Below are 23503 nucleotides of genomic sequence, written 5' to 3'. Positions count from 1 at the left end.
GCAAACGCTGCATCTGAAGAGCAACATGTAGAATACTGTCACACTGGTGTACTCCAGCAAGATTCTCAGTTTGGCCAGTATTTTGCACAGAAACAAAGCAGTGTTCACACCACACGGTCACCGTTACTACAGGGCCGTTTGCCTGCCCTCTCAGAATCCACCTGTGATTCTGAAACAGTAGGAGATGAGAGCCAGGTCTTGAAGAAACAACTGGTAAACTTTAAAATGTGGGCAGGTGAAGAAGTTACTGTGGATTGAGGCATGGCCTCCCAGTTACTTTGTATGGACACCACTTGAAGTATCCTACCCCAAGAATACAGTGTGTATACAATTACACTGGAATACTTCATGTTAGTATCTCTTACTTGACAGTAACTACCATGACACTGTCCGCCTTGTGGTACACTGAACAGGACATCTAGAAAAGCTCAAGGAAAGCCCCTCTCTTTTGATGGAAAAAGGTACCTTAGAATATTAAGTACTTTGATAATGTCAAATACTTTTGTTTCCAGTGGAGTTCAGGGTAGTGCAATCCATTAAATCTTTACACTTCTAACTAATCAAAAAGGAAATTACTCAACTTTTCCCCTTTGATTAGTATCAGACACCAAGAGTGAAAATCCAGTGCTAAGGGCATCATGAGGAACACCAGAAGACCAGGTTTCTGAAGTGGCTGGTGTGTTAACGCTCCTTTCCAGTCACTTTTTACAAGCAATAGCCATCAACTCGATGCCTTTTTTATCTGGCTTGTCTGCCTCCGTCAGTCACAGCCTCTGCTGCTGGGTTCTGCAGTCTGCTGTAAACGAACTGTTAGCCCAGCGCTACGGGTCACCACGAGCAGTTCCCAAAGCAACCACGTTCTGCTGCACTGAACAGAGCGCAGCTTCCCTGGCTGTTGTAGGTGTGAGCCCCCCCCACCCTCCCACCCTGGAGCCCCGGAGCCCACCACCCCGGTTCTGAAACGGGCACCACCTCCCAGGTGCACGCCTGAGGAACAGGCCTGCTCATAGCGTGTTAGCACATGGGACAGGTGAACTGAAAGCAACAGGAAAGCAATTTTAATCAAGTTAATAACCATTTTGGTCTGGGAACTCAAGCCCGTTTCTAGGAAATACTTTTTTCTATTAATTTCACTTCCAGTTTGTATTTTCACATCTAGCCTGCGAGAGTGCCGGAGGGACACTAACACCAAGGAATAGCTTGCAGTCATTAAAAAACAAATTTGAATTGCAGTTACATTCTTGTAGTCTAGAACTGTAATTTCAGAAATGCGCCACCAAGTTCTTTACCAGATGCTCTGCACCATCACCTGAGCTGTAGCAGCTCCTTGCACTGTAAACTGTGCGCGCTGGGTTTAAGTCACAGCTTTACCTGTGATTTCAGCAGCGTACTGCAGCTGCTAACGGCTCTGGGATTCAGTGCTCCCCTTGAAGCATACTTGGCTCCCGTGGGTGAACTTTCCCTCTAAAAGCTACAGCACCGCACTAGCCAGCCTGCTGCTCTTCCACCTACATTTGCAGTAGATATTACCATTATTCCAGATGCTCTTAGAGCATTAAGTTTTATTTAAACCTGTCTGAATGGCTGAGTATTCATCACAACTATGATTTGTTTGGGCCGACTGGGACTTCATAGAGGTTTTTGCACTTCAAGAAGCAATTTCAAATTTTCCAAGACAGAAGAACTTCCCCTTCCTGCTCCTCCAGTCCTAACTATGAAAAACCTACAACTTAGAAGACTGCCAAAAAAATAGTTCTGGTGGAAGCTGGCTGCAAGTTCTCAGGCACCTGTTTCAAAATGCTCCTCCCCTGCATGACAGGGAAGTCAGAAGCACTTTCAAGGTTACTTCTAGGAAAATAATTCTGCAGCAAAAGGAAATCAAACGGCCAAACAGATCACACCTTCCATCAGCGGGAGTCACAGACTATTCACCTTTAAGACAGCTGAAGTGCTGCATAAATAACCAGGTTCCAAGAGAGTGTTTCCTAGTTGTTCTTTTTAATATATCACTACTTATCTATTCCTGCATGCAAAGGACACTCAAACCAATTCAAATTTACATATTTAACAGAAACACATTGCTGCACTAGCTTTAGATTCATGTATCATTCTAAACAACAAGGAATGAAACTAAAACAGAAACCTCAAAATCAAGAACTGTCATAATTAGGGCATTACAGACCTTAATTTTTTTTTTTTTTTTACAAGTCTTCCTTAAGACCAAAGATTAAATCCACATACAGTACCACATCTTTAAGGCATGAAATCCAGAACTTTCCTAAATAGTTATTTTTTAAATGGAGTCTTCAATGGGACTGAATTCATATCTGCTCCTTGCTGCTGTGAGATAACATGTATCTTTACATTATACATGGGGAATACAGACCAAGAAAAAAAGAACAAAACAACAAGTACAAGAGATTGCATGTTCCCAGATTTGATATTGTACAGCCATGAGACCAGCGCTGACATGGACGCCACAGACTAAAAAGAATGATCAACATCTCTGGTGTTGCAGCTCTATCAAACCAGACATTTAAGCACGAGGGTAACTGGGAGCTGCTCCCACATCCCGAGTTAATTACTTTGAGTTGTACATCAAAAAGCCAGACTTCAGCTATGACCCCAGTTCTCCCCAGAGCAGATCTTCCCATCACTGTACCCTATTTACTTTTGGCTTTTTAGACACACCTTCCAACTAGTTCGGCAAGCAAGGCAAGGAGATCTTCAAATATTTAGTCAGAGACTGAAGGCGAGAAGCCAAAGGGAAAAAAGTTTAATTCAAGACAACTATCTCCATGAAAATTGAGATTAACTTAAGCATTTCTAGAGCACTTTGACAGACTAGTAAGGGGCTTTGTTCCTTGGAAGCGTGTGTGGAGAACCAAATACCATTTCTCTGCTGTACACAACATGAGACATCGATCCTCGTCCCTTCAGGGTAAAGACAAGACACCTTGTTCGTAACAGTTGACAAAATACACACAAGTCACCTTTGTGGAAGAAGAGGTACTAGTCGTTCTTCACCTCCATGTTCCTACCACCCTTGCAAAGATCATTGGCTTTAGGCCTGAGCACAGCCTGACTGTGGACAAACTGTTTTGTTCCTGTCCCAGATGAAGCTCTGGTCAGTAGGTGATACAGGAGACCTCAAAAAGACTTCTGAAATAAGCACCTGAACTACTAGAATCCGTAAATCCTGGCAACACACTCGTAACTCAGACAAATCTGGCAAGAGGTGTACAATGCCTTTTCCAATTCAAAGTGCACATAACTAAAGTACTAATACTTCTTAAATTAAAAAGAAAAAAAGGGAAGGGGGAAAGGAAGGAAAAGCTCTCGACATCCTCCCCCTTGTCAAACTGCCAAAACTCTGGATCAGGCCGTCTCCTTGAAGGCAGAGTACCATTACACAAAATTTAAGCCCAAGGAGTTAATTTGGTAATCGTCCAAAGCAACCAAGAACGACTAAAACTGATTCTGCAACCCTAACAGCTGCTGGTGATCTTCATAAAGCGTACTTTTATACTGTGCGTCTCTTCAAAAAGTTGTTTTGGCATACATTTTAATTACTGCTTACTGACCAGTGATTAAGATTATGAACTTGTGCTGCTTTATTGACCAAGTTGGGTACAACAATTTAAGCGTCATTCTACCCCCTCCCTCCCCCCCAAATCCAGTTGTAGATCTGTTAGAGTTTAAAATTCACATTAACCACAAATTCATACAATCAACATCAGGCAGTGTGTTAATTTGTTTGGAATAGACAACTCCATCATCCCCCTTCTTAGAACATGCAGGGAGAGTCACCTTTACATCGCAAGTCTTATCGGTTCCATTGCTGGACTTTCTGCCATCCCTTTGAAAGCAAGTCTTTTTGCCTAATAACGAAGGTCCTAGAGTATGGGCTGTATGGCCAGTTGCAGTGCACTGCCAAGTTAAACCCCCGAGCAAAATTCAAAGAGAAGCCGCAGCGTTAACGCTGTACAACAGGGCTAGCGCCGCACGCTCTCGCAGGGGTCACAGTACTGGCCCGGTATCTGTCCAGCAGTACACGCCAGCCTCGACTAGACTAAGGTAAGCCACACGACCTTTTACCAGCTGTAGGCAAAAGCGCACGAGTAGCTTTACCGAGACCAGGGAAAACTGCAGCATAGTACAAAACAGTATGAAAGTGTTAACATTCCGTATTGAAGAGAAATTGCATGAGTTTTAAAACAAGGGTTTAGATTACTGATGCCTCCAGAGTCTGTCGTCTGATTTAGTCATTTAAGAAATAATTACATCACTAATGTAAACAATATAAACATACCAAAAACTAAGTATGATTTAAATACATTTTGATGGTACAAAAGAAAAACCTGAAGGTGTCTGTACAGTTTTTACAACGTGGGAATTGCCAATGTATTTACAACATGAAAGGGCAAATACCATTTTTTGTGCAGAGTAAAATTATCTGAAATAATGTCAATATAAAAAACAATATCTAGCGGTGTGAGGCACTCCTAAACATGGTGGTATTAACCATGCTTTCCTTTGGTACAAGTCCCATCGCTTGGAGAGCCGCAGTTGCTGCTGTGGCTTTAGCATGCTTCTTATTAAGGCTGGCAAAAGTAGGCCTATATTCATTTCCATTGACTCTCACCTGTTTGGGAAAGAGGGAGGAAAGAAGAAAGTGTCAGCAAGTGCCTCTCCACTTCTGTTCTGAGCCAGCCCTGCACAGCTCCTTTAAGCACATTCTCTACGCAATTCCTCTTTAGCGGTAGACAAAATCCACACCTGGTTTGGAAGCAGAATTGTTTCCAAAAAGTAACTGCTAATACAAGATACTATGTGAAAAAAAAAGCCCGCATCTTAAGATAAAACTGAAGGACAAAGAACAACTACATTTTGCTCATTACCTTTGCAACAGTAAGACTTAACATCACACCTGCAAGAATATGACACCACATCGGTTAATCATTTTATTAAGAAGTGAAATGGTGTGTTTCTTGACAGATTTTCAGGTTAATGTGCTCGAGAGCACTGATTTGGCCTGCACAGAAACAGGACTTAGCATCGAGACAGTGCTTAGCAGTCCTCAGCCGCCCCCGAGACGGCTCACATGTTTGTATACAAACACAAATTAGGAAGCCAACAGCAAACGAGGAAACTCAAAACGTACCTTAAAGATAAAATGTTTGCGATGATCAGGCCCACTATCATCCACCAACACAAATTCAGGTGGTGACCATCTTCTTTTGTTACAGATCTCCATCAATGCAGAAACTGGGTGTTTACCTTAAAGATAAAATGTATTTGAAATTTCAATGCCACTATCAAAGCGGTCATTTTAAATGAGTTTAATTTTAGATGAGTAAGAATCTTACCTGAAAGATCCTTCATCACAACGTAATGTCCAGATCTCTTTTGTGCCTTCTCTCCCACAGCAACAAGCCCTAAACAAAACACAATACAGTTTACATTTACGATTCACACCTGATTTCTGTATTCTCATCACTAAAGCACTAACATGTATCAGTGGAGATGAAACCTGGAGACACCATACAACTATCTTTTCAGAAGTCTTTCAAACCTCCCTTTCATCCAGCATTTCTTCCCCCTCCGTACTACACAACATTCTTCTCAACTGCTCTAGTCAGACTCTTAACAAACCAGGTAGTAGAAAACTTTAACTGACCTTATGCAAGCCAGGAAACACCCAGTTTTCAGTGCCCTCTTTGGAGAAACACTGAACAAAGAGATACACCTAAAAAAAATTCTCTCGCAGTATTTGTTCTGTGCAACCCAAAATTCATCCACTACCTTAACAGTTTGCCTCTAACATGCTAAGCATTTACATTATGTCCATTGAACAGTAAAAAGCGTACCTAGTATGTTCTTTTGCGATACGACTGATACAGTGTTCTTGTAACATTCCCTTTTTACTTAATGGTATTCATATACTTATCCTTTATGTACAAGTTCACAGCCCAATTACCGTAATCTCAATCACATCTGAATACAAAGCAGAAGCAAAGCATCCGACTGGGCCTCAAGTCAGTACAAAGAGCACAAGTTCCAGTGGAAGTCACTGTGAAACATGGAAGCTGGACATTTTTCTTCTTAAAATCTTACAAGAGTAAGAAATAAAATGTAGTAATTGCCAAAAACGTATCACATGCCAGTAACCATGCCATGCGTAGGAAGCAACTCAATTTTCTCTCCATTCATTTTGCCTTCATCTTAAATACACACGAACAAAATACCTGTCCGTTTTTTCAGAGTTTCTTGGACTTCAATCCTTCAATATTACTTTTGTTTCTTACCTCAATTTGTTTCTGTTCCTGGTGTGAATAAAGACAGGGAGATACTGCAATTTTTCCAGTTTCTTCCTGTTCCTTCATCTTTGGTTGGCATTTTGATTTGTTTTGCTTTACAAGAAAATCCTCCCCTCCTTACCGGATTTTCATCCTAATATTCACGCAGCTCCTAATTAGGGACTTTTCAAGTGGTATGAAACCCTCACAGACAACAATCATTGAAACAAAGTTGTTGGTTTTTTCCTTACAGAATCTTATATCCAAAATAAACACAAGACTTCCACCAAAGAAAAAGCTCTCATGTCATTCTTCACATTAATACTGTGTCCCACTCACTCTAAGTTGCTGACACTTGTCTTCCACACCTGGTACCTGGTACCTCAAAAGGTATTTTCAAAAAAGCTGCAATGGACTCTGACAAGCTTTGCTGACGGACCAAGATTCTTTGAACACGGACAACCAACAATTTACTGGCTGACAGCAAAGGTCAAGGAGGGTTTGTTTTCAGTGCTGCCTGTGAGAGAACTACAGGTCTCACTCAGCATCTGGAAAAAACAGAGTCTAAGGGAAAGCTATGGCAAAGGCAGACAACCTTGCGGTTCACCTCTTAGTGCAGCCTGTTGAGTAACTCCTCAGCAAACTGCCGGCTCCTGTATCTAGAAACAGTATTTTATTTGGGGGATAAGTTCTAAAAACGTGTGTAAAACCCTTACAAAACAATACTTAGTAACAGACTTAGTAACAGTTACTTCATAGCAGATACTCCTTACAGTCTGTCTTAATAACAGACTCCTTGTATAAATTTCTGCATTTTCCTTAAACCTCTACACAGAACTTTAAAAAAATAGAACTGACTTTTTATATATTTAAGCATCAAAAAACACTAATGTTTGAATAACCTTTTCAGCTACCCATCATACGTGTACGGTCACTATTCAGTTGCTTCTTTGTAACGCATGAAACATGCATGCTGCCTCTTCATAATGCAAGCTGTCTCCCTATATTATAGACTTGGTTGGCTCAACATGAAAGATTATTCTTTGTCAACACAGAACCCCTCTATATTATTTGTGGAAATTATGGGATATGGTTGCATATACGATAGTAATATTTGAGAACTATTGAAATTATGCAAAGCCTGGCCATCACTAGGGTTATCAGTATTTTCAGATAAATCTGTCACATGCCAGGGGAGGCATCCTTTAACTCCATCTAACATTTTCAATTGTTATTGAAGACCGAGCATTCTGAAGCAGAAAGAGAAAACTCTGTTACAGAATGCCTAGCAAATTGAGGACTGGATCCTGTCTCAGGCCTTAGGGCTTGACGCTTGAAACTTCAGTATCAAATTCTGCAGACGTTAAGGAAATTTATATCAGAAACCACATGAGAATCCCAGGGCACACTTCTAGAACTGGAAAGCTGAGCTGTGACACAGGTGTGTATCACCAAAATGTTTTTAATGTTCAAAACAATCACAGGTTGTGTAGCAACATGGTCTCTTTCCTATGATGTGACAAGAAGCAAGCAACATAATGAACATAATGAACAGAACTCTTCCCTCCTCACCACAAAAATCCTGCTGGAGAAAACAATACTGAAATTGACTGTTTTCCATTTCTTCCCTCTGACTAATATTAATCAAGCTAAAATGAAGGAACTCTTACCAGCAGTGAGAACTTTACAAGACAACATCTACAAAGATCACAGTAACTAAATAACAGGAACAAAATGTTTTTCAAAAGTTTTCTTGGCAATCATTCTGTCATGAAGTATCTTTTTTTTTTTTTGTTCCCTCTCCTTTCTTTAAACAGAAAGGTTGCACACAGAAGAAAAACAGCTGAAAAGCAAATTTGGTCATTGTTCATATAAAACAAAGTCGTCTGTATTATTGTGTTCTGTACTCTGAGACTGTTGCACTTCTCCATTTATACATGCTAGGAGGTCTTCAGAATTTAGAAAGCCATGAGTATTTTCATAACCTAGGCTTGTTTTCTCATTTTCTACCTCTTCGCATTTAATATTGAAATGTTTAAATTATACTTTCACCACTAGCTTGGTCACCAGAGCAGTACTGAACTACACCTCTGTGTTAAGATCTAGCCATTTTGACAGCTAAAGATTCCTTCAAATCCAACAGTATCTCTGCAAATGAACTTCAGAACATGTGCATTTACATGCATTGTTTTCTTCTGAGCTCAATTACGAGCACTGAAAAAAGCTAACACAGACTCATAATTCAAAGTATTTTCATGCACTGATATTAGATGTGACCTATTTAATATAGTAATAAATTCCCAGTTTTATAAAAATATTTAGGAGGACAATAGTAAGAATTTGTTTTCCTGCAAACAGTGTTGATTTTGGTAACATGCATAATAGAACAATTAAATTATAAATCTTGACTGCTGAAATTCTACATCTTGTATTTAAAATGGTTAGAACTTGTATAGGTATTTCAGATAGAAAATGTTCGTAAACATTCACTCTGAAAACAGAACTCTTGCTACATATGCTGGCAAGATGGCCAATCATACAAACCATGCTGCCCCAGCTTAAGCAGCAGCACGCTGCCTGTAATTAAAAGGACAGTTCTTTTGAATCAAGTCAGACAAGTGCAACAGTTCTCCATCTGTGGCCATGGACTATACAAAAAAGAAAAAAACCAACAAACCCACAACAAAAACAAAAGAGGAGGGAACTGCTAAAGCAATCTTTGGAAACAATCAGAGAAACATCACTGTAGCTGAGCAGAGGTGCTTGCCTGCAGCAGGATCAAACTAGGAGATGGAACAGCAATGAGATCAGATGGACAAAAAAGGAAACAATCCATTTCTAAGACCTAAAACCATCGATATGCCAGCCTGTTCATGTCAGGACTTCAGCTGAAAGGCAGCAGGAACTCAGCTCTAGCTCTCACCTCTGTCCTTCACCCCAGTTGAGAACCGACTGAACCACTCAGTCTCCTATACTGCCCCAACTCCTGGCTTCAGCCACTTTCTCCAGAACAACCATGGCAACTTTTCCACAATTCACTTCCCTGTCTGTGCATTCTCCATACATCCAACTAAACTACATCTCTAATTAAAGAACCACTGAGAAGCACTTTTGAAAATGGAAAGTGAAAGTTAGGAAAGGCACAGAATGTCTGGAAGAGTTCACAGGTGTAAGGACAAAGCCTATATATATAATCCAGGGCTTGAAAAAACTAGTACCAAAATCATCTGCATCATTCTGTTAACTTTTACAGTGAAGCTGTACCCACAAAAAGCTTACTATTTCAAAGTTATTTTGCCTACCTCCAAAACACACATGGTAAGTTTATACTGCCATAAGACATTTAAGGAAGGGCTTACCTTTTCGATCTGTCTTAAAATCAACCATTATCGGCTCAACGCTGCCTTCTTTGTTTTTCCCAAGCCCTTCTCCTTCTCTCCAGCCCATTTTTCTCATCAGTTGAGCTCCCATTCCTCCAGTTACAGGGGCTGCTCTTAAGAACTGATCCTATCCAGAAAAAGAAAAGTAAAACAAGTCCTAAAGTTAGCACTGGGATTGTAAAAAATAAGTGGGAGCTTCCAAAAAAATGTTTCTAACAACCTTTCACAGATTCAATTAAAAAAAAAAAATACACCTTAGCTTTATATACATTAACATTTTGTATAAACCAGAATTCACGCAGACACACGAGACAAATCAATGTTTTCAAAAAAGAACAACTTAAGAAAATTCTAATGCAATCCAAAAGTGGCAAGTGACCGTTTCAGACATATGTATTTAATAAAATGATAACCGTCCATTTTTAAACACGCTACTTTGGTTCCAATGCATCTCTTCTCATCTTGTGAAAGGAGGCAGTGTTAACTGTTTAACTGGCAACACGTGTGCCAAGTGTACCTAGTTGTTGAACAAAATACAAGCACATTTAGCAATGACATTCACATAGTGTTTAGGCATATTTTAAATATTAAAAAAACCTTCCCCATTTTATTACACAGCAGTTGCACATTCAAGTTCTACTCTGAAAATCCACATGAAACATACAGGTTTCTCTTTTTTTTAAAAAAAGGAAAAAAAGGCGCTTAGCCACACAGTTTAGCAGCAGCAGTCTTCACATTCTTTCAAATCATCATTAACATAATAGTTGTTAAATGGTGAAAGCTTATAAACAGAAATTTTAAAAATCTGTTTTGATGTAAAGAACTTTAAAAACTCCTTAAATGTTTACGTACCTAGGCCTCGATGGCCGCAGTGTTGTGAATAGTAGGGCTGGCATTGACCGTGGCAAGAAGGCAGCTACAAGGATTTGACCCTGAAACAAGTTTCCATATAGAGGGGTGAAAGTTCACAGGTTATTCTGTGAACTATCATCTCTCTTCTGCCCCCCCCACTGACCCAATAAGTAAGTCAATCATTTCCATCACAGCAAAAAATTGCTTGCCTTAAAATATACAAGTTTACACACTGGCACTGATAAGTCCATCAGTTATTTTGCATAGTAGGTTAGATGATACAATGCCTAGTAGTTTTGTGAAAATTTTACTTACTATCAAAGCAAATTAATAGAACAGTGTTGTTTTTTTCCTCCTTTAGTTTGAGTTGTGGTTGCAAAAGTAAGCATTTCCCAGATTTGGACAAAGGACTGAGGTCCTTGGTTTTGATTTGTACGTAAACAAAACCAGAAGTCTTACTTTTGCAGAGACTAAGGATAATGTATTTTTAAGGGGATTTCAAATTGGCAACTGACACACACTATGGTGCATGTGTGTAATCCCCACCATACGTGGTGTTAAAAAATTCTAAAAATTCTAAAAAAAAAAGTAGTTGTTGAAGATTGTGGTAGGACTCCTCCAAATATTTATCTATTAAACAGTAAATACCTATCAATCATGCAACTGGATGCTGCACTTAGTAACAAAGTGGTCTGATGGAAGAGTAGAGGCTAAGTGCACCTCTCCAGTTCAACTTTTTTTCTGACTGGTGCAGACCATGCAGTGTGTGTGTACACAGAGATAATCAGTTTCTTTGATACGAACTGCCTCGAGCTATACACCTAAAATGACTTTTACTTACTTCCATTTTCATCCTCCCCTCTCTTTTCCAGGAACCTCTCATTAGAAAAGGGCAACCATGCCGAGAATGATACAAACCCCAGTCAATGTCACCCTGGGTTCCGATTCCTCTTTTGTACCTGCTTTGCAATGATAGAATTTTCAAAATAAACATCTGTTTCATTATCACCAGTGTGTATTCAGTTCACAAATGACAAGAGTGCAATTTCTTGATGAGGTCGTTTTAATGTTACACAGCCTTCTCACCACACCTGGAAATGCACTGATGTGGGGTTAGGATTGGTGTAGGAAGAATGGAACCAAAATACTACTATTTGTAGTTAAAAATCAAAGCCCTGAGCTCCTGTATAGGGATTACCAGAGCCTGAACAAATTCCAAATACTGTAAATAGAGTTCTACATTCCGAAGTGCACTTTACTAAAAACACCTCTTCTAATGTGTGAATTCAGAATCCTATCTGGTAACTTTAGTGTGAATTTTTTACACTATGCTGACTCTCAAACACATACAGCAGAACCAAGACAACAAGGAATTAGATATGTAAGTTTTGTTTCTTTACAGAAAAGCTGTACTTGTACATCACACTAAAAGGCTAACTGAAGTAACTCTGGTACCAACATGAAAGGAGCCAGGAGAAGCCTACTTCGATTCAGTTTACTGAAGAAGCAGAGAAGACCAGCCGCAGGGGAAAAAGTTCATCTTTCCATCCTGGTTTTGGTTTTTTGGTTGTTTGGGGTCTTTTTAAATAATAAACTGAATATAAATTCTAATGTCACATGTACTATTATATTGTCTAACTACTTTTTTATAATTTAATGACATACTTCACTCAGCCCATGACTTACTACAGTATGGGTAAGAACTAGTGCTGTATTTGTAATTCCATTTGAAAACATAGAAATAGTAGAAACGTTACCAAGAGCAGGGAAGACATACGTTTCTTTTCAGTTTTAAAAATCATAAAAGGCCAAGTCTTACAGAACTACTTACAAGCTATGTACCCTTGCAGATCTGGCCCATAAGGAGGATATAAAATTGAAAAGTATGTAATACAATAAACCCCCAGGTTTCTAAGTTATTTGGTTACTGTTGCCAGAATCAACTAATTATTCACAAAACAATTGTTTTCTTTCATTCATTGATCTCAATTTGAGTAAGCCTGCATGAGAATTTAATACAATTTTTCTCATCTTTTGATCTCTAAAATCCATGAAAGGTCTGCCAAATAAAGCACACTTCCATTCTGCCAGCAGATGGACACAACTAAGTAAGCCACACTCTTTTGTCAACACTTATTCTTTAACAAGAAGGCTACAGAGTAAAACCAATCGCTTAAGAGGGTTTTAAATGAACTTTAATTAAGACCATTCCTCTTTTAGACATATGTGAGGGCAGCAAATCTGGGAGGACATGAATGCCTGAATTAGCATTTAAGGGTTCAAACAAGCAAATCGTAATTAAAAAAAAAAAAAAAAAAAATCACACCTCAAAGATTATTTTACAGGGTTTTTTTCTGGAACACAAGTTGGACACTCACAGCTATTAACTGCAACAGCAGTCTTCAATGCTGTATGCTGTCCTTTCCCCAAACTTAACAATCTAACAGCACCCGCAACATCCAAAACATTAAAGCCATAATTATGTAAGAGATCTTGAAATACATCATCAGTTTCTGCTCTCTGAAAAGAAAATACCCATTCCTTCTCACAATGCTGACATGGCTCTAAAACTTAAGTTCTGTCAGAAGGAAGGTTTATTTCTTTTGAGCAATAATTCATTAAGCAAAAGACAACAAAGCCTTAAAGGCACTAGGTGGACAGTTTCAGCTAAAGCAGAATGGGCTGTCTTAAAGATTACTTTAAGACTAACTCCAAAGAATTTCTCCAAGTCAAGTACCAGGAACAAGCATCTATCTTGGCAAAACTGCAAAGTAACTGAATTTTCCATAAAATAAACTGGCACTTTAAGCAGCAGCCACATTCCTTCCCCCATATAAGAGGAAGAATACCTTTCTGAAGAATCCCATCAAATGCCTCACAAAACCTACGCTCACCATCAGCTTCAAGAGCTTCTGTTCACAGCTTGTACATACAATCAGCAGAAATTAAACTGAGGATAGCTGGAGGAAAAAACATTTTGAGTACTGAACAGGGAGCCAGTCCAAGATCACATCAAGTTGATTTGCCTTGCCATGTGGCCTTCATTTCCAAGAAAAGCTCATTGTGTTGTATAAGGCAGTGAAAATACAAGTGGCCTTGTCAGAAGGTCAGCAGTCCTTCTCCAAGTGGCAACCACAAGACTTAGTTTTACCTCCATTATTAGCATGCGTTTTACTCATCTGCTATGGCTGTGAATAACGGAAGGAACGCTTTAACTCCTCAGAACCTACTACACAAAGCAGAGCATTCTAATGTGCCATACATGGCACAACTGTGTCGTGCTTTAGCACAACTAAATGAAACTGATCCTGAGGCATTACCCTGTGCACATAAAATGTTGCAGAAACCTTGTTTTGGAGAGCAAGTTTAGGCTATAGAACTAGGCTGATAAATCCAGAAAAGAAGTGGTGAGTCTGGGAAAGTCTGAGTAAGTAGACCTCAACAGAATTTGCTTGAGAAAAAAAAAATAAAATTGACCACTTCCTCTGATCTGACGTTTATTCAGCGGCATAGTGTATTTGTAAGAAACAAGGAAAGAAACAAAAGAAGCAACCTCCAGAGTAAGTAAGTAGTATTTGTGAACTGATTACACCAATGATGATAAACTGAAACAGAAACCACTTTTCAAAAGAAAAAGATAATACTGTTCATAAGTCTGTTTTAATGATACAGGAAACCTAACAGCATTATTATGCCTTTATAAATACTGCTCAGAACCCTAGGCATAAACATTAAGAATAAGCACATTACTTAGAAAAATAAACCATACTTCTAATTGGTATGCCGATCATTCAAGAATGCCACATTAACCACTTCAGTAACTAAATCCCTCAAAAATTACATTGAGATAAAACTGAAACTGCAGGCATATTTTGGTTTGAGTACATATTACCTCTCCAGAGTAATTTTTAAAGTACAAAAAAAGAGCTGAAATCCAAGAAATGCAAAGTGAAGACAGCGCTTATCAAACAGGTTCCTCAAGTACTTCAGTTCTCCTCCTCTCCTGACAGCACTCTTTTGTTACATCTATCCAGTTTTGTGCCAATCACAATGTCTGCACATGTTCTAATTCTTTGTTTAATGATACACAAATAACTAGCTGACACGGGCTCTGTTTCTGCTAAACAGTGCTTGACCAAAAGTCCTCTTATGGGAATCACTTAAGGTAATTGCCGACACACAATGCCTTAATGGCAAATACCTTCAGTCAGAAAACTGCGCTAATTTACACATACAAGACAGCCCAAGAAACTCCACAGCCCTACTAGCAAATGAAAAATTAAAAAAAAAAAAAAAAAAAAATTTTTTTTTTTAAAACATTAAAATGCATTTTCCTAGGACAAAAAAGGGGGTACGAATCCGACTTCAGTGCTACACTGTGTAATTAACAGGAACGAAGTTATACAACTTCAAGTGCCTAAGTAGAATACAACCTGTGCTTTGCATTTCATGGTTAGTTTGCATTCGTATCACTGAGAAAGATAACATGCATTCATAACCCATTATCCCTACTTCACTTTTTTTTCTGTGAAATTACTCTCTAACCACAGTAAGTGACTCATTAAGTTCATCAAACCTAGGTTTTGTGAAGGCTTTCACAGACCCCACCATCCTAAAAAAGCCAGGTTGAGTCTTGTGTAGCCCCTAATGCATTTTGTAGAGGGCGCATGACTATCACTACTTGTCATTTCATGAGTTTGATGGAATGTGTGTGCAAATATGGAACCTGGAAAGAGCAAAAGAAGTCAAGCTGAGGAATGCCAGAGCAGGAAAAAGAGGACTGTGTCCTCATCTTCTTCACCCAACAACTCTTCTTGTTTCCAGTAGCAGCCTCCTTTCTGACAAACCACATGATGCTTGCTAGGGAGGATGCCTACTACTGCAAACCTCTGCGTTTTTACAGCTATGGGAAGGACAGAAGTGCTTCCTTCTGCTGGCTCACTCTTATTTCTAGATTCAACAAAACGTTCCAATATGCTTCTGCTCCTCACAGTAGTCATGTCCACAACCCAAAGACCAGACTCTTCTCTCATTTTCCCCATACAAAGCATTTTGTTGATTTTTTTTTTTGTTTTGTTTGTTTTTTAAAGTAGATCAAAGAATGACGTTGAAAGACCGAGGAAAACACACTTGTCTTCTCCACTTATTTTTTGTTAGTGGACACTCCCGTTACTGTAAGGCACAGAAAAACACCACAGAACCTCAAAGAATGAAAGTGAGGTGAAGAGGCTTGGGAAAGAGATAATCACAGATGCTCCCTTTCCACTGCCTTGGGAACTCACTCAAGGAAGGGAGAACCCTCGTAGGCTTGCTGATCCCTTTCACAAGCCTCGTGGTAGAAAAGCTCTCCTTTTCTCACCAATACATCCCTGCCGAGTGCTTTGTATTTCTAAGTTCCTCTGCCAGGGACGATCATTGCAATCATCAAAAGCCAACATCCTGTTACCATCTCAGAAATTAATAATTGTTAAAATAAGACTTTATCATGTATGCTTTGTATTAATACTGAGCAGAGCTCAAAAGATTCCCATCTAGCAAGTAACTTGGATGTCTGTGTTGCCTGGCTCTCTGTATTGCCTGGCTATATAAAGTGGAAAAACAAGTTAGTGAATCTTGGCAAAAATATTTCTATTTTTGGGATGTTGTAATTCCAGACTTCTGTGTTCAGTTTACACCAAGTTTTATGGAAAATTCTACCCTAAGCCTCAAATCTAACCTACCAGTTTCGAGGGTTGTCTTAACGCTATGTTCTGGAAGGATAAGCAGATACAGCATATACTCAACTATATTACTAGTTAAGACTGACCAACATAATTAATTATTCTTTTTGTCTGAAAGGTGGATATTGCTTGAATTCCTCAGTTCTACTTCTTGAAGAGAACCAGTTCAGTATGCATTTTCAAAGATGAATCATGAATTATTAAACTTATAAAACGCATGTATGTATGACGCACCACACCCCAAAAATAAGCCAGTATTACCCTGGAGTAAGAGGTAACTACTTCACTGTAGGATGACATTAAACTTATTAACCCAACTGCAACTCCTGGTTCAATACTCCAAATCTTTGGCTCCCAGAAAACCCTGGTGATACAAATAGAGGCAAAGTAGCGATCAGGTAGAACCAAGTCAAACAAAATGGCAGTTCAGGACTTGGTTCACTGAAGTTGATGCCAAAACATCACTGACTTCAACAACATCAGGATCAAACCTTGCCTGATCTGTTCCAATACCATAAAAGTAGTGATGGACCTACCACTGCAACCATACCAGAATCATGAATGCCATTTCAGTGTAAGGTAACAGTATATATGAACCAATCTGACTCAAATACCAGACGCACACCTTATTGAAGTACTCTGCCATGAGCAACACCTTAATGCACAACAAAATGGACACAGCAGGAGCAAGTATCTAAATTGATCAAAGACAATGATTTAACTCAACCTGTTGTACTTGACACATGCATTACCATAGGTTTTTAAGGCACATTTTTTGCATTTTCCGATACTTCCACTGCTATTTAAAATGTGACAGTTAGACAAGTATGTCTGCGTAACTTCTACCTTTCTAATCCATGCTTGGGGACCACTGTTGGTCAGCTCATCTGAGGACAGTATCTGTGCTCCAGTACTTCCTGTGAACTGGCCAGGTATGGAGTTTGATTGAGCCCAGGCGTCAATCTACAAAATAAAAATCGAATGTAAGACCAAAATAGAAATTTTCCGTATTTTTCCTTTGCAATTCTCTGTTGCTTCTCAATAATTTTCATGACGATGCCTCACTGATGTTTAGTGCTGTGTTCATTAACACTCATTTATAAGCAGATGCTCCAGAAAGCAGAGCATCTTTGTAAGTTAACCCTAAAGCCTGAGCAGAAAGTCTAGCAAGTTTATGGTTCATGGTTTGCTTATCCTCAAAATCACTGTTATGAAGTGCAAACTGAAAGGTAGAATTCTTCAACAAGTGCCTATAAACTGGGCTTCCAAAAACCTGTACTTAAAATACCTTAAGAAAAATCAGCTGGTATGAATGGTAAATATTTACTTTGCTTAAGTTCATCAAAATGCTGATGAAAATTTTCAACATACCTGTTCCTGTGCACGATTTAACATGCACATGGCCTCTAAATCAAATGTGTTTTCATTAAGCCTTTTCTGAGCCACGGCTCGATCATTCATAGCTGTAGTTATGTCCACACCCTAGGAAGAAAAAGATTATTTTTAAAAATACATCAGACCACAATAACATTCATTTGATCTGGAAAATGCTGTTGTAGAATAAATGCTACAAATGCTACAAAGTTATTTTACACATCAAATGGTTAGTTTGATATACAATTAGGTAACACTGAAAAAAATCCTGGGACTATTTGTTAAGTATATACAATATAGGCTTTCCTAAACAAATACAACATCTGAAATTAAATTATAACACCCTGATAATTTAGCATCACCTGTACAGACAAAATATCAGAAAAATTATTTTCAAAGAACTGCTTTGGGCACCAAAAGTTCTGGTGTGTAATACTTAAATAGAGAAGCACATTATTGTCCAACAGAATCTTATTAACCAACAGAATTAAATGTAATTTAGTTATTAAAAAAAAAAAATGCCTTCAGAGAGCTGTTCACATGAGCACTCTACCATTAAGTCACACTTGAGCTTCAAAGTTGTATGTACAAAAAAATTACAGCAAGAATCAGACGTATGCCACGATCTTGGCTTTAGTGTTTCAAATCCTGAATCTTCAGCCTGAGGTAAAACCACACTCAAAAATTTGACTGATTTGGTAAGGATTATTTAGATCTGTGCTGCTAAAGTATAATGAAGTTTAAAGAAAAAGAGATTTGAAACTCTCTCGCACATACTAATCAGAATCACTTGTGTAAAAAAATACAGAGCAAATCAAGAAGCTCCATGCAAACCTCTACTCTGTGTGCACAGCAATCAAAAGAGAAATCCAAAACATTTGGGGGTATAAAGATGTAATAAATTATGGCTAGTATAGAGGTATTCTGTAAAATTACTTGTGCCTTGTTCTTCAGAAGATACACATTTTACGGATCATTCTATTTTGAAAGGACAAAAAGAACAGTGCTCAGAAACAAGTGACATTTCTTTGGAGATAAGCATGTTAAGGAGACAAAGGGCTGGAACTGTTTGAGGTAGGGAAGAAACCAAATAATCAAAACAGCAGGCGGCATATAGACATAAAGTTCATCATTTCACTGGTTTTGTTTTACGAAAGACTTCTACCTTTTGTTAGTCGCTACCTCATAACCTTAGCCTCTCACATTATACTACAGAGGCAGCAGAAAAAACTGAAAAGAATTTAAAATTGACTGCTAAACAGAAAAATACAGTTAATCCGCAATACCTCTGTATCGAAAACCAGGTCAAGATTTTAGAAAATACTGGAAAACAGTAAGGGACAGACTTGAATATCTGCAACTGCATGAAACAGAGTAATTGGTTTTGTGCTCTATTAAATCTTCACGTAAGATGGGGGATTTTTTAGTATTTTTACTGTTCAGGAGAAAAATTATTTCTGTTAGGAGGATCATTGCTGAAACATCTGGCACTGACCAAGACAGACTTAAAATCCAGGAAGTCCTGTATGTCTGTGAAACAGAGGTTCAGTGTTTATTTATTGTCCCAGCTGACAAAAACACAATCATAAACAAGGCACAAGAAGAAGTAAAAGGCTTTCTAACAATCACCTAAAGCGATGGTCACATACGTAAAAGAATGCCTGTTTAAAATACATACTTTCTTGAGTTACTAAGCTTCCCTTACATATTAAAGAATTATTTTAACTGTTTGTTTGTAAAACTGGTTCAGGAGATAAATAAAAGTTATTCTACTCACCAAAAGCTTCAATCCAGCAATACACATAGGCATGCAAGTAGTCCACTGAAACCACATTGGGACCACTCACATACTTAAACATACATGTGTACTTTAGTGCTTTACCGGACTGGGGCCTATTAGTAGATACCCTGGTTAGTTAGAATTCCCATACACTTTCCCCACATAGTCAGTCACCATTTTGGAGACCATCGTGGCTTTGTATTATGTCAAGACACTCGATGGCAGCTTTGGATCTTGAAAAAAAAAAAAATCTCTGCTTGAAGTATGAAAAGTTGTTATTATAAAGTCAAGTAAAACAGTTCCAAGTTCAGCATGCTATTCTCCGTAAGAGTTCTGCCTTTCCGATCCTGACTTCTAGTAACATTTCCCCACAGACACAAATCACAAAATTGAAGCAAGAAGAGACTAACAATAGAAAGCAGGCATTTTTGACCATACTGGGTAGATCCACTGATACACCAAATGCATTTACCACATTTTTAGACCACGGCGGCTTCTCTGCAAAACAGTCATGTGTGTATACTCCAAACTTAAATACAATACTTCAACTCTGTACTCAAACTTTCAAATACAGCTTCTTTCTCATAGGTTTCTCTGCCTTCTAGAGACATGCTGATACTTGAGATTACTCAAGACTTTTTCCTCTATCTCCTACTACCCCAAACAACTGTATCAAGAGCATAATGTTTTATTAAAACAATCAAGAGCATAATGTTTTATTAAAACAATCTCTAATGTATTAGCTGGGCCATTTCAGACTGCTTATTCCCATAGCTAATTCTGTGACTTGAATAAAAACGTAACAATAAAACTAATTATGTATTTTTTAATGCCAATATAGACTTGCATCAGAGTTGTCACAATCAGATTTCAAAGTTAGTAACAATGAATGGAGGCAAATTGTATGTCAAACTTCCTGAGGATCCAAGCACACTCCCCCTCTACCCTACTGCAACAGCAAGGGAGCTTATCTGACTTCTTTTGCTCAAAGGAAGCCATTTCATCCACAAAGAGTCCTCATAACCATTTGAAAAAAACAAGCAGAGAAGCACTCTGTTGCCTTTCAGACTCCGTGGAGAAACATACAGGGATCCTGCTACTACAAGAGTATTTCTTATTTCAAAATTAAGGATTGCTAAACCCAAGGGGATGGTATGCTCTGCTGTCAGCTAACAACCCTTGAAATCACCCTTAACACAAACCAAGTTAAGGTAAATGCAAATAAAAATATTTATTTACAAAATATAAAAACAGACAACATTGTTACAAGCATTTATAATGATACATGTGACAAAAAGGAAAGTTGTTAAATATATTTACTCCAATATCCATCTTTAAGGCCTCTTCTACAAAATCAGTACACAAACCATTAGCGCTTAGGTAACCCAATTTGTGAAAACACAAGTCTAGTGTCATTGGCAACCTGGATGCAGACATCTACAGAGCCTGCATGAACTATGAGCATTATCATTAATTATTTGAAGGACAAGACTTTTTACCACCTGGCAAAAACATGGCCAGATGTTAGTATACAATGTTTCTATGCTCTGGACTTTTTACATATACACTAGTAGCTGGGAATCACATTTTGCACAAACATTTTCAAATGTTTGTCTTATTAGTGGTTCATGACAAAGACCAAACAGCAGTTACCATCTACACTGAGAGAACAATGAACTGGGTGCCTGACTCAAACTGAGGTATACCAAGAAAATGTCTGTTGAGTAAGTCATATTCACTGTGCTTTTGGTGCTGTAGAAGACCCAGAAGAAAGTACCTTCTGTGTTTCAGGAAATGAACTGCACAATCTCAGAAAGTTCTTGAAAGACAAAACTCACCAAGTGAAAAGATTGTTTCATCAGAAATTGATGCCAAGGGTTTTTTGTTTAGTTGCTTTGAAAGGTATGAGAACAAGCCTTCAGGTAAGAGTAAGGTAACAACAACTTGAAAAAAATTAACATCTGTCTTAAATACTTAATTTACGTAATTACAACCCCCCCCCCGAAAATATCCTTTTGAAGACATTTCAAGGGGAAAAACAGTTGCTTGCTTTTTTCTTTCCCCCTTCCCATTTTATTATACATACAGTTAATTTTTTTTCCTTTGGAAGGCCACACGGAAGACAACTATGTGAGAAAATGTGACTGTAAAGCTAAAAATTCTGTAGATACAACCAGATGAAATAGCAGTTTCAGAAACTACAATCATATCTGTTTTTAATGTATTACATTTCAATTTGATGTTATTGCTCTAAGATTGGTAGGATGATTTCCATTATTATTAAAGGCATTATTATGAAAGTCTCAACTTAGGGTATTAACCTCTGCAGGAAACTGGACAAGAAATTTGCTTTTCATCTTCAAGCTACAGTTTAAATTCTATTGAGACAAAGACGACACTAGTTGACAAAAGTATGGGTGTACATTGCTTTCATCGTGGCCCATGTGAGCATGGCAATGAAACTTGAAGACCCCAGAGGTTCAGATAAGTAGCTTATTAAAGTGTTAGATATTATCTATTTAAGCTTTTTTTTTTTTTTTTTTCCCCACAGACTGCAGTTTGATACCAGACTGATCAGATAACGGTTTTGGTTTTCTTATATGATATGCTTTCCTTCCCTTCCTTACCTCGATGGATGGTTTGGGGAAAACATCATCCTTGCTATCTTCTTTGCCTTTTTCAACTGGAACCCATTCTCCATAGACACTATCTGCTTCCTTCTTCCTATGTTGAGACCCAGATGAAACAGGAAATTCCTTTGACAGGCTGACCTGATTTTTTGGTTGTGGTGGTGGTGCTGGTTTTATGCTGGGAGTCTTAAAGAAATAAAATTATAGGGTTAAAACTTGAAGAAAAAAAATACTTACATGTCTTTCAGAAACAATTTATTGCATACACTCAGTATTACATTTAAGTTATCCTTCTTACTAACATCAAACCAAAAGCTTATCACAAATAATTTTAGCACAGTGCTAAAAACACCCAAGTGAGCAACAAACTGCAGTATAACAGAAGGTGAAACACCTAGAAGCTAAAAAAATCACTTAAATCAGCTTCAGCAGCCAAAAATATGCAAAACTTCACTCTTGTAATTAACCTGCTTGCTTTCCCTCCACCCCATCATAAAGAGAACAATCTTAATCTGTCACACATCTGTTTTTCTATGGAAAGCTCCAAAACAAAAATCCTGGGCAATAAAAAACATCAGCTGTGATATCCACATCATGACAAAAAGCTCTATATTACTATGCATAGAGAAAAAAGTTTTCAACATTTTGTTTTCTAGGTTTTGATTATTTTAAATAGCAGCATGAATCTCAAAGTAGATTAAGTCTATGAGCTTGTTTTCCTTGGAACAGCATTACTAAATATTAAGAGTGCAGAAATCTCCAACAGGTACCTCTTCCAAGACATAAACGAAGCCAAGACAGCTCACAATGTTAGGCAAGCTTCTACTATCAAAGGAACATGGATGGGAATAGTAGTAAGACTAGAATCCAGGAAGAATGCTAAGAATGATACTAGAAGAGTCAAAGCTGTGGAGAACAGGCAGAGCAGCCCACAACCACTAAAGAACATTCCTCTTCAGAGCCTTTAAGACTCCCAGGGTCTCCTGATTTTCATTCTTACCACTTTCTAACAGTACAACATAGAATGCAGATCTACTTCTACCTTACATCTTATATAAATATGTATTACTGCTAATTTTGTGTGTGCCACAACCTATATATATTTTTCCATAAAAATATAAACACTATATATTTTCACTTAGCACATTAGTACTTCTATAGCACTTCATACCCTGCAAAATCAGAGCACTTTCATGAGCACAAAGAAATCCCAGGATACTGTAAAAAACCACCACCAAACTACAAAACAAAAAACAACCCAAAAGCTACCCCCCAAAAAAACCCACAAACAGAAAACCTAGACAAATTCTAATCCACACCTGAAAGCATATGAAACCCAGACGCATTTAAAGGAACACTCCCTCATTTTATTCCTCCCAACATGCTCACAACAGAAAGTGTTAACACCAGCTCTGACAGAGTGAAAAAAAAAGAGTCCCCCAAGGAGGGGGTTTAATGGGACATTTAG

At 38.2% G+C, this 23503-nt stretch overlaps 1 protein-coding gene across 9 annotated transcripts in view; it reads right to left on the bottom strand.

Moving 5' to 3' along the window:
* Positions 1-1978: 1978 nt before the first annotated feature.
* Positions 1979-23503, bottom strand: part of SON (SON DNA and RNA binding protein) — a 41514-nt gene continuing 19989 nt past the window's right edge. For 2 of the 9 annotated variants that reach the window (XM_056327411.1, XM_056327412.1), the window contains exons 6-12: positions 22033-22221; positions 17623-17733; positions 17098-17214; positions 9659-9806; positions 5370-5438; positions 5165-5280; positions 1979-4645 (exon numbers count right to left, since the gene is read on the bottom strand). In XM_056327411.1, coding sequence (XP_056183386.1) covers positions 4487-4645; positions 5165-5280; positions 5370-5438; positions 9659-9806; positions 17098-17214; positions 17623-17733; positions 22033-22221 — 909 coding nt within the window. In that variant the 3' untranslated portion in view covers positions 1979-4486. The other 7 variants (XR_008820025.1, XM_056327413.1, XR_008820026.1 and 4 more) reach the window with 7 other exon arrangements.

This window comes from Falco biarmicus, chromosome 2, assembly GCF_023638135.1.
Source record: "Falco biarmicus isolate bFalBia1 chromosome 2, bFalBia1.pri, whole genome shotgun sequence".
In the NCBI taxonomy this organism is placed as follows: domain Eukaryota; kingdom Metazoa; phylum Chordata; class Aves; order Falconiformes; family Falconidae; genus Falco; species Falco biarmicus.
The sequence above is the reverse complement of the archived record's forward strand: the minus strand, read 5'-3'. Positions and strand labels throughout refer to the sequence as shown.